Below are 18350 nucleotides of genomic sequence, written 5' to 3'. Positions count from 1 at the left end.
CCAATCTCAGCTACAATCGGGCGGAAGGCAGGGTACACCCTGGACAAGTCGCCACCTCATCGCAGGGCCAACACAGATAGACAGACAACATTCACACTCACATTCACACACTAGGGCCAATTTTTAGTGTTGCCAATCAACCTATCCCCAGGTGCATGTTTTTGGAAGTGGGAGGAAGCCGGAGTACCCGGAGGGAACCCACGCATTCACGGGGAGAACATGCAAACTCCACACAGAAAGATCCCGAGCCTGGATTTGAACCCAGGACTGCAGGAACTTCGCATAGTGAGGCAGACGCACTAACCCCTCTTCCACCGTGAAGCCCCTACTCAATCAATCGATTGGGATATTCGATAGAATACTCAAAAACTAAAACATTCGATAGCTGCAGCTCTATTAGTAATTATGTTAGCATTGCTGTCATGGTTTTTCTTATGAATAAACATGTTTGTCCTATAGCCAAATACATACCTGATGTTTGCTGACCAACGGCGGAATACTGCTTTTGTTTTATCCACTAGTTTTTGCCCGTTTACATATTTCACAGAAAAGGCGAAGTGTCCCCAAACAAGAAATTTAGACAATTGACGAGGGATTTCAAGTTCCTTAGCAGCATTGCTAGCCATGCTCATGCTAGCCAAGTTTTTAACCAGTTGACGTGTGGCTTCATGTGCCTCACTATGTGGGCAGTGTGGAAAATCGGTAGGCCTCTATACCGAAAAATGTGATTGCGAATAAATGAACCGTTACACCCCGAATACTGTAAACAGTATATCCGGTATATGTATTGTAATACTTTTTTATAATACAACAAATTGTCTTACAGATGGATGTGCCTCTTAAAGAATGCTATATTAGGAATACTCGGGACTCTCACCTTCTTCACATCTTCTCCCTCTCCTGTCCCTACTTGTTTCCTCAACGGGAAGATCGACCCATTCTCGACACAGATCTGAGTTTTCCTCATGGCTCCGGCAGCAGCACACATAAAACAGCAATCCCCGAAGGGTGGCGGATTGGCTGAAGGGGTCAACCGCCCGAACATCTCGACCACAGCGGCAGTTCTCCAAAAACCTCCAGGGGTGATGCATCGAGGTCCGTTCATTCTGACACCACAGAGTCCTTAGACGGGCACATGCTTTCAAAATAGCCGCTGTGCAGTCCATGTCTAACTACGAGCCAGGTTGTAATTGGTTCAGAGTGTTTCCATGTGGAGGGCGGCGTCAAAACATCAAAGGGCTGCTCACTAAAGAGCTTTCTGTTGCTTTGATGAATGAAGGAAAAGGTTTTTCAGAGTGTTGCAGTTTGTTGCATTTCATCTTTGAATCTTCAAATTCTTCGTTCAAATTACTTGGTGACCAAAAAGCCTGATCACTACCACTAACTTCCTGGGCTCCTCCTTCTCCAGAAAGCACAAAGGAGAAAGGAGAGACAGAAGATAAGAGGGACAAGTTTTTCCAGGAATAGAAAATCACTTGAGATTTTCCAACTTTTGACTCCACAAAAGTAGAACAAGCGTGAGCCGGCAGGAAAACTAAGTGGATGGTCAGCAAATGGAATGTCCACACACTCATGAACAGAGCTTTTAAAGATGACCGCAACTCACATACAACCAGGGGGGTGTCCACTGCTCCTTTTAGTCAAAAAGTGCACCATTTTCATTCACATGCAGAGCAGCCTTAAACTTCCTAAAAAAAAACTTTCATAAACCTGAAGTCTGGATGAGGATTTCCTTCTGCAAGTAAAACAAGTAACGTCTTCAAGTCTTGTCAGACTTCTTGCTCTCAACGACAGAGCCTCCATATCTGGTCTGAAAGACGATCTCTCTCGTCTGACTTCAGCGGGAATCAAAACTCCCCTCCTCCAACCAAAACACACACACTTACACACTCGCACGTAGGAGAAAGAAGGACGAATTGAAGTGAAGTTTGTGTGCACTAGGCCACATAAATCTGAATATAATTCCCACATGGAAAATTGAGAACAGAAAAACTAAATATATTTCTAAGCTTCTCTATGCATTTTGCACCCCAAACAACTTGACCTACATGTTGTGTATGTATTGTGGAGGTTAAGGTTAAATGGGAACACAACATCAATTTAACAATTGGGAAGTAAAAAGCTGTTGAAGAGTTTGCAAGTTTAGGGGTTTAAAAACTAAAAATGTCAATGCTTCCCACCCAAAATGTAGTTCAGAGAACCTGCATTGTATCTCAAAGATCCTTTTCGGTCGTATCTCCTAATAACTAGGGGTGGGCGGATCAATCCAAATATTCCATCCATCCATCCATTTTCTACCGCTTATTCCCTTTCGGGGTCGCGGGGGGCGCTGGCGCCTATCTCAGCTACAATCGGGCGGAAGGTGGGGTACACCCTGGACAAGTCGCCACCTCATCACAGTCCAAATATTGATGGCATCAATTAGGGTCTGCATGCTGGGATCAATATTTGTTTAAGTTTCTTCTGTGTTTATTTGAGCAAATATGATTATTTTGTGCAGTCGTTCACAAGCTTGTGGAATACATTCTTTTTTTTACAAATTTCATTGAGTAAAACTGATTACTGTCAGCTGTAACCACACAAAAACAACATCAGCAACACAACTACTAAAACAACTGGTATGATATATCATGTAAAAGGTCAGTGCTCTGCACATGAATGCCAGACATTACTATTATTTCCAGCTGAGTATTTGTAATAAATTGAAACGCAGGGATGGATCTGTGTGGTGATGACAAAATAATGACGTAGCACCTTGCAATGCAAACATAGTGGCTTAGAAAACAGGTGTTGATAAAGGACTTCCCTGCTGTGAAATGCTACATGATGGTGTGCTAATAAAAATGGTAATATAAAATGTATTTTTTCACATCTATATTTACACCAATTGAATGGATAAGAGTAATGAATACTGGTAACGATAAGGAATATTGATATTGGCATCGGCTATTGATAAAATCCTAACGATATACACTATATTGCCAAAAGCATTTGGCCACCTGCCTTGACTCACATATGAACTTGAAGTGCCATCCCATTCCTAACCCATAGGGTTCAATATGATGTCGGTCCACCTTTTGCAGCTATTACAGCTTCAACTCCTCTGGGAAGGCAGCCCACAAGGTTGCTGAGTGTGTTTATAGAAGGTTTCGACCATTCTTTCAAAAGAGCATTGGTGGGGTCACACACTGATGTTGGTAGAGAAGGCCTGGCTCTCAGTCTCCGTTTTAATTCGGGTTCAGGTTAGGACTCTGTGCAGGCCAGTCAAGTTAATCTACACCAGATTCTGTCATTCATGTCTTTAAGGACCTTGCTTTGTGCACTGGTGCACAGTCATGTTGGAAGAGGAAGGGGCCCGCTCCACACTGTTCCCACAAAGGTTGGGAGCATGAAATTGTACAAAATATTTTGGTGCTCTGGAGCATTCAAAGTTCCTTTCACTGGCGGCTAAATTTCACACTTGGCACAATGCAGTCCGAAATGTATCATTCTCCTGGAAACCTCCAAACCCAGACTCGTCCATCAGATTGCCAGATGGAAAAGCGGGATTCATCATTCCACAGAATGCATCTCCACTGCTCTAGAGTCTAGTGGCGATGTGCTTTACACCACTGCATTGGACTTGGTGATGAATGGCTTAGATGCAGCTGCCATGGACACCCATTCCATGAAGCTCTCTGCGTACTGTACGTGGGCTAATTTGAAGGTCACATGAAGTTTGGAACTCCATAGCAACTGACCTCTGTCAGTTTACGTGACCTACCACTTTGTGGCTTAGTTGCTGTTGTTCCCAAACTCTTCCACTTTCTTATAATAAACCCGACCATTGATTTTGGAATATTTAGGAGCAAGGAAATTTTACGACTGGATTTGTTGCACAGTTGGCATACTATGACAGTTCCACGCTGGAAATCAGTGAGCTCCTGAGAGCGGCCCATTCTTTCACAAATGTTTGTAGAAACAGTCTCCATGCCTAAGTGCTTGATTTTATACACCTGTGGCCGGGCCAAGTGATTAGGACAGCTGATTCTGATCATTTGGATGGGTGGCCAAATACTTTTGGCAATATAGTGTACATCTTCTGAAAAATAAGTGAAAACATCACCAGCAATTGACACACACAAAATGCCTATTTTTGACCCTCTATTACAGCCTGGATAATGCTGCTACGTTGATGACACAAGCTTGCTCATCATCATAGTTAATTTTTTTAATTTTCAGCCAATTCCAGATAACATTTGTAATAAAAGTGACTGTTTTAACAAACCGATTAGTTTCAGCAATAACAAAACTCCCTGTCATTCTTAGATTGTGGCCGTTGGCCATCAATGGAGGTAGCTAAGAGGTGAAGTAAAGTGAATTATATTCATATAGCGCTTTTCTCAAGTGACTCAAAGTGCTTTACATTGTGAAACCCAATATCTAGGTTACATTTTTAAACCCTCCATTTTCTACTGCTTGTCCCTTTTTTGGGGTTGCTGGAGCCTATTTCAGCTACATTCAGGCAGAAGGCGGAGTACACCCTGGACAAGTCTCCACCTCATCACAAGGCCAACACAGATAGACAGACAACATTCACACACTAGGACCAATTTAGTTTTGCCAATCAACCAGTGTGGGTGGCACTGGGAGCAGATGGGTAAAGTATCTTGCCCAAGGACCCAACGGCAGGGACTAGGATGGCGGAAGCGGGGATCGAACCTGTAACCTTGAATCTGCTGGCACAGCCGTACCACCAACCGAGTTATACCGCCCCCAAAGGTTAAATGTTAGTGATGGTCAAACGATACGGAAGCATCAATGCATTACGAAACACAAAGAGGGATGCTGCGTCCATGTGTGTCACTTTAGGAAAATATAATGTAATCGATGCAGCGGCTGATACAGTGGAAAACTGTGTTTATCAGGAAGCACTTTGCGTTCGACATCCATATTTCCGTTAACTACCTGTGCAAAGTGTGGAATCATTTTGATTTTATTGCACCAAATAAGGTAAACGTTCTTTCCTATTAACGCCTGATAAATCAAAGGTGCTGTTTGCAACTTCCTCTCAGGTAACATTTGCCAAAGCAAAAAATACAAAAAGAACACTACCGGCAAGCTTATGTTAGCATTAGTTATTTAAAAGGAACACATTTTTTTGACAATTATCCATATTTTTCACAATTATAAAGTTTATGTAATGAAACATTTTTATCGGCCTGAATAAAATGATTGGTGTCTCGTCAGCACGTACGCGCAGGGAGCGCGTGCACACATACCAAAGCAGTCCAAGAGAAGCAACAAACGATATTGTTGTAATGATAGTTGATAAATTCAATGACAGGTAATGTTCGCTATCAAATTTGCTATTATTAACTAGCAACACCGAAAGCTAATGCGCGTGCATGTGTTACGTACGTACACAGTTACATCATTACGTATAAGAAGCTGTAAGAAGGCGGGATACATTGTATAAAATACATTGGAAAGTTGGCGCTTTCTAGGCATCTGTGTAAATGTAGCAAACAGCCCCATTATTCGAACATTTGCACATTGCATATTCTTTTCTGCACAGTTATTTGGTAAAAAAAAAATTTTTTAAGTAGATCCTGCCCCACCTTAAGGACATCGCGTCACACCTCCTGGACCCACTGCAAAGTATTACTTCCACAGAGCTAAAAATATCTTGTGGCGTACCTCAGGGATCAATACTCGGACCAAAATTGTTCAATCTCTATATAAATGACATTTGTAAAGTTACAAAGGACTTAAAGTTAGTATTATTTGCAGATGATACAACGGCTTTTTGTTCAGTAGAGAACACACAGAAGATAATACAAATCATAAAAGAAGCAATGAACAAATTAAAAAGATACTTTGACAAAAACAGATTATCTTAAATCTCAGTAAGACTAAAATAATGCTATTTGGTAACAGTAGAAGAGACAGTCAAACACAAATACAAATAGACGGAGTAAATATTGAAAGGGTAAAAGAAAACACATTTTTGGGTGTAATAATAGATAATAAAATGAATTGGAAATCTAATTGTCTAAATATACAATATAAAGTAGCAAGAAACACATCAATAATGAATAAAGCAAAATATGTTCTGGACCAAAAATCACTTAAATTTTTTTACTGCTCACTAGTGTTACCATATCTGAGTTATTGTGAAGAAATATTGGAAACAACTACAAATGTGCACTTCATTCACTAAATGTGTTACAAAAAAGATCAATTAGAATATTACATAATGTTGCATACATATAGAGAACATACTAACACTATATTTATTAAATCACAATTATTGAAATTCAACAATGTGGTGCATTTGCAAACAGCTAAAAGTATGTATAAAGCAAACTATAAACCGTTACACAAGAAAGTACAACAATTCTTCTCAACAAGAGAGGAGAAATATAACCTTAGAGGAAAATCTCATTTAAAACATTTGTATGCTCGTACAGCACTTAAAACCTTTTGTATATAAGTATGTGGAATTAAATCATGGAACGGATTAACCAAATAAATCAAACTAAGCCCAAATATGATTCAGTTTAAGAGATTGTTCAAACTACAAGTGTTCTCAAAGTACACAGATGAAGAATTATGATGAACATCTTGAACCCTTTCTTTTCCCTATTTTTTTTTTTTTTAATCGAGACAAAGATTATTTATGTATTTAATATGTATTTGCTTACTATGGTATATTATTTAATTATTATTTATTGTTCATTGTTTTGTTACAGACAACAAAGAAAATTGGATAAAATTGCTGGTCATCGGCCTTGTGGTTAGATTGTCCACCCTGAGACTGGAAGGTCGTGCATTCAAACCCTGGCCGAGTCAAACCAAAGACTAAAAATGGAACCCATTGCCTCCCTGCTTGGCACTCAGCATCAAAGGTTGGGGGTTAAATCACCAAAAATAATTCCCGGGCGTGGCCACCGCTGCTGCTCACTTCTTCCCTCACCTCCCAGGGTGTGAGGGGGTGATGGGTCAAATACAGAGGATAATCTCACTACACCTAGTGTGTGTGTGAGACAATCATTGGTACTTGATTTTATATTGGATAAAATTGCTATGGTATGAAAAGGGGTAAAGATTAGATCCTTTTCGGACGTGCTGTAATGAAACAACTGGAATTGTGTGATGCATTACATTGTATCGTCTGCATGTTCCAAATAAACCGAAACTGAACTGAACTGAAGTGTCGGGACTTTTTTAATCCAGGAGGTGGCGCCATCATCAAACACCAACACGATATCGGCGCAGTGTTAATGCAGCCATATTCAGGGAATATTGTATTTATTTTTTCTTGAATTTGGTGTTGGAATAACCAAAATAACCAAACCGTAGGATAATGTAATACCCAGTCTTTAGGCACTGTGGCTTCCTCAGACAGTCGCCAAAAAAAAGTTAGATGACTTGAAAAACACTAAATTGAAGGCATCAATATGAGTGTGAATGCATGATTGACTGGTGATCTATAAAGGGTATACCCGCCTCTCGCCCTAAATCATCTGCAGTAGCCACGAACCCTCCCACCCATCTCCCTGACGGGCAATGGAAACAAAGTTTGATTGACAAATGGGTGGCCCAACCCTCGCACGAAGACCGGATGTGTTAGTCTGAGTAGCACTTAATAAGAAAGAAAGACAACACCTACCGGATGTTCTTTTGGCCGGACGAATGTTAAGCAGAGGAGAGGAGGGAAGAGAACGAGTGAATCCCTCCAGCAGTCTGATTTCGGAGCTCGCAGACTCAATGCTGCTGCCACCTGTCGGGAAAAAGGAACATTCGAATGAATTAGAAAACTCTTAAAGCTGTATAATATAATTATAATAATTAGGTTTTTATGAATATTTATGCTCTATTTTTGTATAGTATAACAAATAATAGGATATATACCGTATTCATAATTTACCTTTAACATAGAATTAAAAATGATTCTAAAATATTTTTCAAAAAATATTCATTAAATACAGTATAACTATCCTTTCATAAAGCACTATTTCAACAAAACTACGGAACATCTATTAACTGTAAATTTTCAAAAACAGTTATGGTGAGTGCTATAGACGGTTTAACAATCTCAACACAATGTTTTAATTAGTTCTTCATTATTTACATACAATTATTTGAGCAAAACAAAGTCAATATTACACAACAATTAAACAAAAGCAGAAACGACTGTATTCTACTTATTTAAATCCTTATTTTTTTCCTGTAAAGTTATCCTGTGTCCAGTGAAGTATTCCCTGACTTTGTGAACATAAATACAAAAAATAAATACATCGACCTAATCACTCTAGTATCATCACGTAGTGAAACTACCCTTAGTATCGACAGTCAACACCACCACTTTATGGTTCGAGTCGCGCTCCTCTTACGTGTGTTGGGTGTACTGCGACAATGCTCACAGATCACCAATATATCTTTATCATCTTCTCTAGACCCTTATTAAAGTCAATGTTAATTTCTGATTAATAGTTGCTTACTTGATGCTGGAACATGCTATTGACACTTCTTAATGTTTACTAAGCACTTTTTACTTGGTGAAGTTTTAAACTAGCTTAGCTATCAGCATGCCTGTTCCTGGCTTGCTCTCTGTCTATAACATATTAAGCCTCCAGTGATAATACTACTTGGTAATAATACTAAAAATACTAAGAAATACAGTTTATTTGCCATAATGAAGGTGATTATTATTCGCTTCGAGGAGCGGCTCCATGCATTATTAGCTGCGAGCCATTTGAGCCGGGTGACTAAAAAACTAAATATTGTCAGCTAGAAGTTATCTGTGTTTGTGCTCTGCATTAAAAGGCATTATTTGGCAACATATTTTTTTTTTCACGTAAATTGGCCGATCGATTGGAAAATCCTTATCTTTCATAAATTGTATGAAATAAATATTCAGCTGGATCTCAATAAATTGGATTATTGTGCAAAAGTTCAAGAGCTTAATTCAGACCAAAAAAGTAGCATTTTAAATAATTTAGCAACGTATTTTTTGGTCGATATCGATTGGTGGTCAATTGATAGGAATATCCTTCAGATTTATAAAAAAAATCCCTTCATATAGCTTCATATTCAGCTGCATCTCAATAAATTGGAATATTGTGCAAAAAATCAGGAGCTTAATTCAGACAAAAAATGGAGCCTTCTTAATAATTGGAAACATATTTTTTCGGGAAAATTGGCTGATGTCGGTGGCTGATCGATTTGAAAATCCTTACTTTTCATTAATTTTTCCCTTGATATACTTTCATATTCAGCTGCATCTCAATAAATTGGAATACCGTGCAAGAATTCACGAGCTTAATTAAGACGAAAAATGGAGGATTTTTGGCAACGGGTTTTTATTTTAAAAAATTGTCCGATACCGATCGGTGGTCGATCGATTGGAACATTCTTATTTTTTCCTACACATAGTTTAATATTCAGCTGCATCTCAATAAATTGGAATATCGTGCAAAAGTTCAGGAGCTTGATTCAGACAAAAACAAATGTAGCCTTTTTTAGTTGATTGGCAAACATACTTTTTCAGAAAAATTGGCCAATTCAGATCGGTGGACAATCGATTGGAAAATCCTTACTTTTCATCACTTTTTTCCTTCTTATACCGTAGTTACATATTTAGCTGCAGCTAAAAAAAATTAATATCCTGCAAAAATTCAGGAGCCTAATTTAAGAAAAAGAGAGCCCTTTTAAGCATGACACAAGCAGTTAACAACTTTTTTTCGGAAAATTAAAAACATCTTTATTATGAAATTAAGAAATTGTTAAAATTGTTCACTATGTAGACCAAATGATGGAAAAGTTTCACTGTTTTACTTCAACTACTGAAATAAATGAATCCTTTTGTCATGTTTTGGGATGCACCTGTAAGGCATAATAACGGACACCAATTATAAAAGAGTACTCTTAGAAAGATTTTGGGTTTTTTGTCAAGTACTTATGTAAGGATACAGAGAATACAGAATTGTTTCCCAAGATTGGGAGTGACACACCGTGACACTGACCACTGTTGTTCTTGCGGCTTTTGCTTCCCAGCAACATCTTCAGGCTGCTTCGGAACATGATTGCTCACGATGTACTTCCTGTTGGGAGACAATCAACTATTAAGAAATGTTCATGGATGACTATGTTGACATCTGACATACGAATCAGACTGCTGCCTGAATTTGAATTTGTTCTTCTGTCTGATGCCCTCAGACAGAAGAACTATTCCACTTTATACAGGCTTATTGTTCTGGCCGAATCACCCTTCAGAGGACAATAGTTGGCGCCCTCTGCTGTCACCATTCATTTTAAAGCTTTTGGAATGCATTGTGTTTTACAAAGACTTTAACCATGGTTGAATACTTTTTGAGATAAAATGTTTATTATCAGTTGAACGCTTGCATCCAGTCTCACTGGCATATTTTCTATAGAGAGACAGAGGGTAGCTGGATAAAACAGGTTACAGTGTTCCCTCAATTATCCTGGGGGTTAGGTTTTAGACCCCTCCAATTATACAGTTTTTATAACCCCTCTGCACAGTTGTCACACGCACCTCCTATGCCTCATACTTCATACACTCAAAAACCTGTGTATTTTTCCACAAGAAAACTCCAATCTACTCAATGGTACTTTAAAAACCGTAATGCACTGAGACTGCAGTTAGTGAACCTCAGAGTGGCGAGGGAACAATGTCCAGGGATTTTGGGGAAGGACAATAAAACAATGTGTATAAAAAGAAATTAATCAATAGTAAAAGAGTAATATAAGCTCACTATGATGAGAACATTAATAAGGATAAGGGGTTGCTTTTTAATTTTAATGGTATTATTACTTAGCCCTACAACAAAAAAATTAAATCTTAGGCTAATTGGAGCTGTTACATTTCCCATTGGTGGGAAAGTTTGCTTGTACTGTATATAAGTGACCTGTGATTGGCTGGCGACCAGTCCGGGGTGCCTCTAGTCTAATGTTAGCTGGGATAGGCTCCAGCTTAATGTGACATGTGACCCTAATGCAGACAAGGGGTATAGAAACTAGATGGATGGGCATTACTACTACAAAAAGATAGGGCTCAGTGATAATTATGAGTTGTTTGAGGTAGACAATGTAAACAATGGCTTGATATGTTTGGGTCAACCGGCTTTAGGGTTCCCTTCCCAGTTGAACAGTTGGTTGAGATATTTTGTTGACCCATCTGCTGATTTATTCTTCTTAGTTGCCACTTATGGATCCATCTGCTAGTACCCGAAGTTCTCTCACAATGCTTTTTTTGTTTTCTTTGTCCTTACATTTTTGGAGACAGCAACTTTATAGTACAATGTACTAATATGATCCACAATAGCTTTAAATAACAAGGATTTACAAAGTATATGGAACAATTATGACAAACGTCTTGAACTTATAGAAAATAAGATTATATTCACCATTCTGTGAATCATAACTGACTATTTATAACTTAACTATTAATAACTGTTGTTTTCAGAAAGAATGGATGCAAATTACGTACAAATGACAAAGAGGAAGTGAAAATGTGTTCTGAATTGCTAGGAGGTAAAAAAGTAGCTCTGCTTCTTCCTACTCCTTTTCAGACGTATTGTAAAGAAAAATGTATACATGTTCAAAATAAACTTCGACAGCACACATGCTAACATAGATTTTAACCCTTTAATTAGTATTCCTCCTAAAATAAATCCATCCAAATTTGATTAACTAACAGTATAATGTTCGCCGATTTGTATAATATGTTTGAAATAAACTCAAACCATAACCATAACCAAATGGAAAGGTGATTGTGCGCGCTAACAACTGTGTGTTTGTGTGTCCTCCTCCTGCGTCAAGCATAAAGGGAAGCAGAGTTTTAGCTGTAGCGGGGCTTTGTGTGAGCTCCAATTGGTCATTAAACTCAGAAGAAAACAGGGTCTTATTGGAGGAACTGGTCAGTAAAAGACAACAAGTTTTCACCACCTTAAAACTTGACACAACTACGATTCGATTAAAGTGACAAACTTGCCATCTAAACACTATGCCGTTTGTTGACAAGCCAGGAAAGAACATTCAATCTATTCATTAAAGGGGAACATTATCATCTAACCTATGCAAGCGTCAATATATACCTTGATGTTGCAGAAAAAACATCATGTATTTTTGTAACCGATTTCCGAACTCTAAATGGGTGAATTTTGGCAAATTAAACGCCTTTCTGTTTATCGGTCTTCTACCGATGACGTCAGAACGTGACGTCACCGAGGTAACACACCCGCCATATTCATTTTCACATTACAAACACCGGGTCTCAGCTGTGTTATTTTCCATTTTTTCGACTATTTTTTGGACACTTGGAGACGCCATGCCTCGTCGGTGTGTTGTCGGAGGGTGTAACAACACTAACAGGGAGGGATTCAAGTTGCACCACTGGCAAGAAATCTGCCGCCAGACCCCCATTGAATGTACCAGAGTGTCTTCACATTTGACTGGCGATGCTAAGACAGACATGGCACAGAGATGTATGGAAAACCTGCAGATGCATTTGCAACGATTAAGTCAACGAAATCACAAAGGTGAGTTTTGTTGATGTTGTTGACTTATGTGCTAATCAGACATATTTGGTCACGGCATGACTGCCAGCTAATCGATGCTAACATGCTACGCTAATCGATGCTAACATGCTATTTACGCTAGCTGTATGTACATTTGAAACTAGATACCCACATTTAATGCGAAAAAAACACTTACCAATCGACGGATTTAAATTGCTCCAGTGTCACAAGATGCGAAAGTCCTGATCGTTTGGTCTGCACATTTTACCGGCGATGCTAATAAGGCAGCCATGCTATGGGCCACTTCATTAGGTACACGCACGCTATGGCCGAATAGCGTCAATAGCGTCAATAGCTATTCGCTCAATAGCTTCAGTTTCTTCTTCAATTTCGTTTTCGCTATCTGCCTCATACTCCGACCATCTGTTTCAATACATGCGTAATCTGTTGAATCACTTAAGCCGCTGAAATCCGAGTCTGAATCCGAGCTAATGTCGCTATATCTTGCTGTGGTAACCGCCATGTTGTTTGTATTGGCAGCCCTGTATGACGTCACAGGGAAATGGATAGTGGTTTCGAAGATAGCGAAAATAAGGCACTTTAAAGCTTTATTTAGGGATATTCCGGTACTGGTAAAATTTTGAAAAAAAAATCAAAAAATACAACAAGCCACTTGGAACTGATTTTTATTGTTTTTAACCCTTTTGAAATTGTGATAATGTTCCCCTTTAAGCAGAGGTAGCACAAACGAGTGAATAATTCAAAAGAGCTGCCGTTAGAGCTGAAAAACTGCTGCTGCTAGCTTGCTAGGCTAACAAAAACTGCTTAAGCTGTATCTGTAAGACTCGCTGACATCACATGTCACTAGGCAACAGGCACCGCCTTTTGAAAGGCACACAAACAGACGCATACACAAACATATCTTAACTGATATTTAAATTTTTTATAAAGTAACACATTAATTACTCTACCTAGTCATTCATTACATTTATTAAAGAGTAATTCCGTGAGTAAATCAATTACTTTTTTGGTTAAGTAATGAGTAACAATAATTAAATACTTAAGTCACACAGCATCATGCAGCAGTTGGCAGGTTGGTGTTCTTGGCTAAAATATTTTTGTGCATGTCCTATAAACCTATAAAACACTACTGTTGATGGTCAATTATTTTCATGTTGCTGCTGACGTTTAAACATGTCTTTTTAAACTAGGGGACTTTATTTTAATTTTGTACTTTTGTGTTTTTGTTAGCTTAAGAATTGAGCACAACTAAATGTTTTTTTTTAAAGAAGATATTATAATTGACTTTTCTTTTATTATGTTCAAGGCTTTTTGTTTCTTATTATCTCAAAACACCTCTTAAGTTGGGATCCTATCATGCAAAACCTACTTTTATTACTTGTTGGTACCTGTTTTTGTGTATTTGGGATCCCCGTCAGTCCCCAAAATTTTAAATCTAGGCTTAGTGGAAATACAGTATTTAGTTCGTCAACAAGTATTTCCATTTTTGGGTTAGTTTATGGGCCAAACTATATCGAAATGTGAGTTTTGATCCATATCGCCCAGCCCAACACTGGTATTAGCGACAGTCAGAGCAAAGATTAGTGATGTTCTCTGTGGTTTAATTGAGCATTACAGTAGGTGTTATGACAGGGCTATTCAACTACATAATGATGAGGGCTGCAGTTTCAAGATCCCAAGGGCTCAGGGGCCGTCTGACATCCATCGTAATGTGGATGTTTTGTTAGAGAATGCCTTTGCAAGTTATATTTCTTTGGTGACTACGTTTACCTAATTGCAAAGTAAACACATCGGTTTTCACACTGCACTGTCAATAGATGCATCATTCTGCCCTCGCTACTTGTTTCCAGCGTGTGCAGCTAGTTAACAGTATATAAAAAAGAAGAAGCTCCATTTAATGAGGTTTGATGTTCCGTCTTTTGAATTATTTTCCTTCCTTAGTTTTCTTTCTTTACACTTTTTCCGTAATTTAGGTTTGTAAGAACGAAAAAACGAACATCACTGTGGAGGAGGGCGTGGTCTGCGGGTGTGTAAGGACCGGCCGCGAAGCCAGTGGCAGGTGAGTAGATTGCCCAGCTGGGTGTTGTTAGCTAATCACCTGTCGCCCTTATTAGCAGCAGCCGGGTCGAGACATGTTGTTGGAGTTGGAACGAGAGAGAGACACGCCGAGATAAATACTGTAAACGAAAGACTGAAAAGTCTCCGAACAGTGTGCTGTTGTGGCGTGTGCGCAAATAAAACGTTTCTCAAACCTGACTACCGTGCTCACGAGATGATATGTCCTAATCAGGGGAACCCACGGGAGGGCAACTTCCACAATCACATAAACATAACAAAAGTATAAAGTCCATTGTGTATTTCACATAAATAATGTCCATTGTGTATTTCACATAAATATGATTGGTTTCGTGTTAATATATCCACACAATAAACTATAAATGTTGACACATTCACACACCAAACATTGTATGTGACTTATCACCATTACAGTCGTCACCTTTTACTTGTCAAATTTAGCACTACACTTATTAAATAAGGTTTAATTGTTACTCTAAGACAGTCTTTCTCAAACAGGGCACGTAATATTTTCTTCTTCCCAGGGGAGGCATAACAGAAAATATTGGAGAAGCACTGCTCTAAGACAAAAAATATAACATGACCACAAATACAAAATACATCACAAAGTCAGCAATTTCAATACATAAAAAACTCAATATCTTTATCCACAAATTATAACTACTTACAAATGTCTGACAAAGTTTTTTGATTAAGTTTACATGCTGGGATTTCTACCATTGTTGCTGCTTGTCTGGATGTTTGTCGGTTAAAATGTCTGCCAGACAACAATGATTCGAGCACTTCATACTTTGTTGTCCAGTCGTTGTTAAGTCAGATTTTTGCACTTTAGTTACATTTTTATTCCAGTGACTCCATTGCTGCGTCACTGTGACACATGTCTCCCTGGTGCCTCCTGCAGGGTGGCATGAGTACTGCATACATGATCAACCCTAGTTTTAATGGTTTCATCAAGCCTACAGTATTTGGGTGATGTTCGGCTGGCCAAATGGAAAGCTTTGGTGGGCCGCTAGTTGAATAGCACTGCCTTAAGATGCCATTGTGTTTATATGTATGAATGCACATATGTATCTTGTTTGAGCGTTTAAGACATTTCATATTTCTGCAAAATTTTTCTGAGCTACAAAAATGTTTTTGTGCTACTCATTTTTTTCATTTAGTCGCAGCGGTGCTACCAGTGAAAAAGCTAAGCGTACAGCCCTGTTCAACCAACCAACAAACCAACTTTGATATACACTATATTGCCGAAAGTATTTGGCCACCCATTCAAATGATCAGAATCAGGTGTTCTTATCACTTGGCCTGGCCACAGGTGTATAAAATCAAGCACTTAGGCATGGAGACTGTTTCTACAAACATTTGTGATAGAATGGGCCACTCTAAGGAGCTCGGTGATTTCCAGCGTGGAACTGTCATAGTATGCCACCTGTGCAACAAATCCAGTCGTGAAATTTCCTAAATATTCCAAAGTCAACTGTCGACATTATTATAAGAAAAAGGGAAGAGTTTGGGAATAACAGCAACTCAGCCACAAAGTGGTAGGTCACGTAAACTGACAGAGAGGGGTCAGCGGAGGAATTAAAGTGTGGGGATGTTTTTCAGGAGTTGGGCTTGGCCCCTTAGTTCCAGTGAAAGAAACTTTGAATATTCCAGGATACCAAAATAATTTCGGACAATTCCATGCGCCCGAACTTGTGGGAACAGTTTGGGGCGGGCCCCTTACTTTTTCCAACATGACTGTGCACCATAGTGAATTTGCAAACAGCTAAAATTATACACAAAGCAAACTATAACCTGCTACCCAAGTATATACAACAATTATTCTCAAAAAAAAGAGGAAAAATATAATCTTAGAGAAAATTTTAATTTATAACATTTGTACGCACGTACAACACTTAATCAATCAATCAATCAATGTTTACTTATATAGCCCTAAATCACTAGTGTCTCAAAGGGCTGCACAAACCACCACGACATCCTCGGTCGGCCCACATAAGGGCAAGGAAAACTCACGCCCAGTGGGACATCGGTGACAATAATGACCCAGTGGGACGTCGGTGACAATGATGACTATGAGAACCTTAGAGAGGAGGAAAGCAATGGATGTCGAGCGGGTCTAACATGATACTGTGAGAGTTCAATCCACAATGGATCCAACACAGTCGCGAGAGTCCAGTCCAAAGCGGATCCAACACAGCAGCGAGAGTCCTGTTCACAGCGGAGCCAGCAGGTAACCAACACAAGCGGAGGCTTTTGGAGACCTTTAGTATATCAGTATGTGGAATTAAATTATGGAATGGATTAAGCAAAGCAATCAAACAATGTAATAATATGATCCACTTCAAGAAACTCTTCAAACTTTAAGTGTTTGCAAAGCACAAAGAAGAAGAAGAAGCATGATTAACATTCTGAATTTATTCATCCATCCATTCTTTCATTCTCAAAATAATTATACTTATCTCATCGTATGGAATATAACCTACGTCACCAATTATTTATTTATTTATTTTTATTGTGATTACTTAAGATTAGATAGTTAGATTAGATAGTACTTTATTTATTCCTTCAGGAAAATTAAAATTTTCAGCACAATCCCATTCAAGGTCAGATAAACATTACAGGGAGACAGAACAGGATCGCTGACGGGTCTGCCAGCTTCCAGCGCCCCTTACAAAAAAGGTGAGATACAGGTAAAAAAGTGTGTGTGTGGGTGGAGATGGGAGGAAAAAATAGAAGATTAAAATAAAATTTAAAAAAAATCGGTCTAAGCCTGGGCCCCTGGAGAGGGGGTCCAGACTGAGGCCAGGGGGAAAAAATATGGAGTATATTGTGAATAAAATGAGAACAGGAAGTGAACTAAGGTTTTAGCAACTGTTATGTAAAAAAAAATGGGGGTAGGATAAAATAAGCTCTGCTTATTCCTACTCCTTTTTGAACATGTTGAAAAGAGAAAATGTGATGTATCATGTTGTATGCTTGCATGTTTGAAATAAACTCAAACTCAAACACCAGTGCACAAAGCAAGGTCCATAAAGACATTGATGACAGAGTCTGGTGTAGATGAACTTAACTGGCCTGCACAGAGTCCTGACCTGAACCCGATAGAACACTTTTGGGATGAATTATAACTGAGACTGAGAGACAGACCTTCACCAATGCGATTTTGGAAGAATGGTCGCAAATTCCTATAAACACACTCCGTAACCTTGTGGACAGCCTTCCCCGAAGAGCTGCAAAATGTGGACCGACATCATATTGAACCATATGGGTTAGGAATGGGATGGCACTTCAAGTTCATATGTGAGTCAAGGCAGGTGGCCAAATACTTTTGGCAATATAGTGTAAATTACAGCCAGGAACAAACTAAATTGATCAACCTGTAAAAGTCTCATATGGACCGTTTGTTTTTAACCATTGCTATAATCCGTGCCTTTCTTCAATATAGAATATTAATCACTGAAAGCTTGAAAAAGAACAGTTGATAATGGCTAGACAAAAAAGCCAGGGTCCAAATCCTATAAAACACCACAGTCTACGCGTATCTGGGCAGCTAGACCAGAAACAGACATAATCCCTGTCTGAGAGCTGTCCCACAAAATCTTAATTGCAGCAACTAGTTGTCATCTTATTTCTTGGACATAATGTGCAGCCGCTCGCTTATCCGTGCATGTGTGTAATGTGTGTCAGTGTGCTAATCCTCAATGACAAGCAAGCAGGAAACACAGG

The 18350-nt window shown here is 38.9% G+C and overlaps 1 protein-coding gene across 5 annotated transcripts in view; it reads right to left on the bottom strand.

Moving 5' to 3' along the window:
• tanc2a (tetratricopeptide repeat, ankyrin repeat and coiled-coil containing 2a) overlaps positions 1–18350 on the bottom strand; it is a 119426-nt gene that overhangs the window by 77129 nt on the left and 23947 nt on the right. For 2 of the 5 annotated variants that reach the window (XM_061884191.1, XM_061884192.1), the window contains exons 2-3: positions 10011–10088; positions 7655–7765 (exon numbers count right to left, since the gene is read on the bottom strand). In XM_061884191.1, the coding sequence (XP_061740175.1) occupies positions 7655–7765; positions 10011–10068 (169 nt within the window). In that variant the 5' untranslated portion in view covers positions 10069–10088. Of the gene's footprint in view, positions 1–877; positions 1972–7654; positions 7766–10010; positions 10089–18350 lie in introns of those variants that run through there. The other 3 variants (XM_061884190.1, XM_061884189.1, XM_061884188.1) reach the window with 2 other exon arrangements.

Source organism: Nerophis ophidion, linkage group LG23 (genome assembly GCF_033978795.1).
Source record: "Nerophis ophidion isolate RoL-2023_Sa linkage group LG23, RoL_Noph_v1.0, whole genome shotgun sequence".
NCBI lineage: Eukaryota > Metazoa > Chordata > Actinopteri > Syngnathiformes > Syngnathidae > Nerophis > Nerophis ophidion.
Note: the sequence above shows the minus strand (reverse complement) of the source record. Positions and strands in the feature narration are given on the sequence as shown.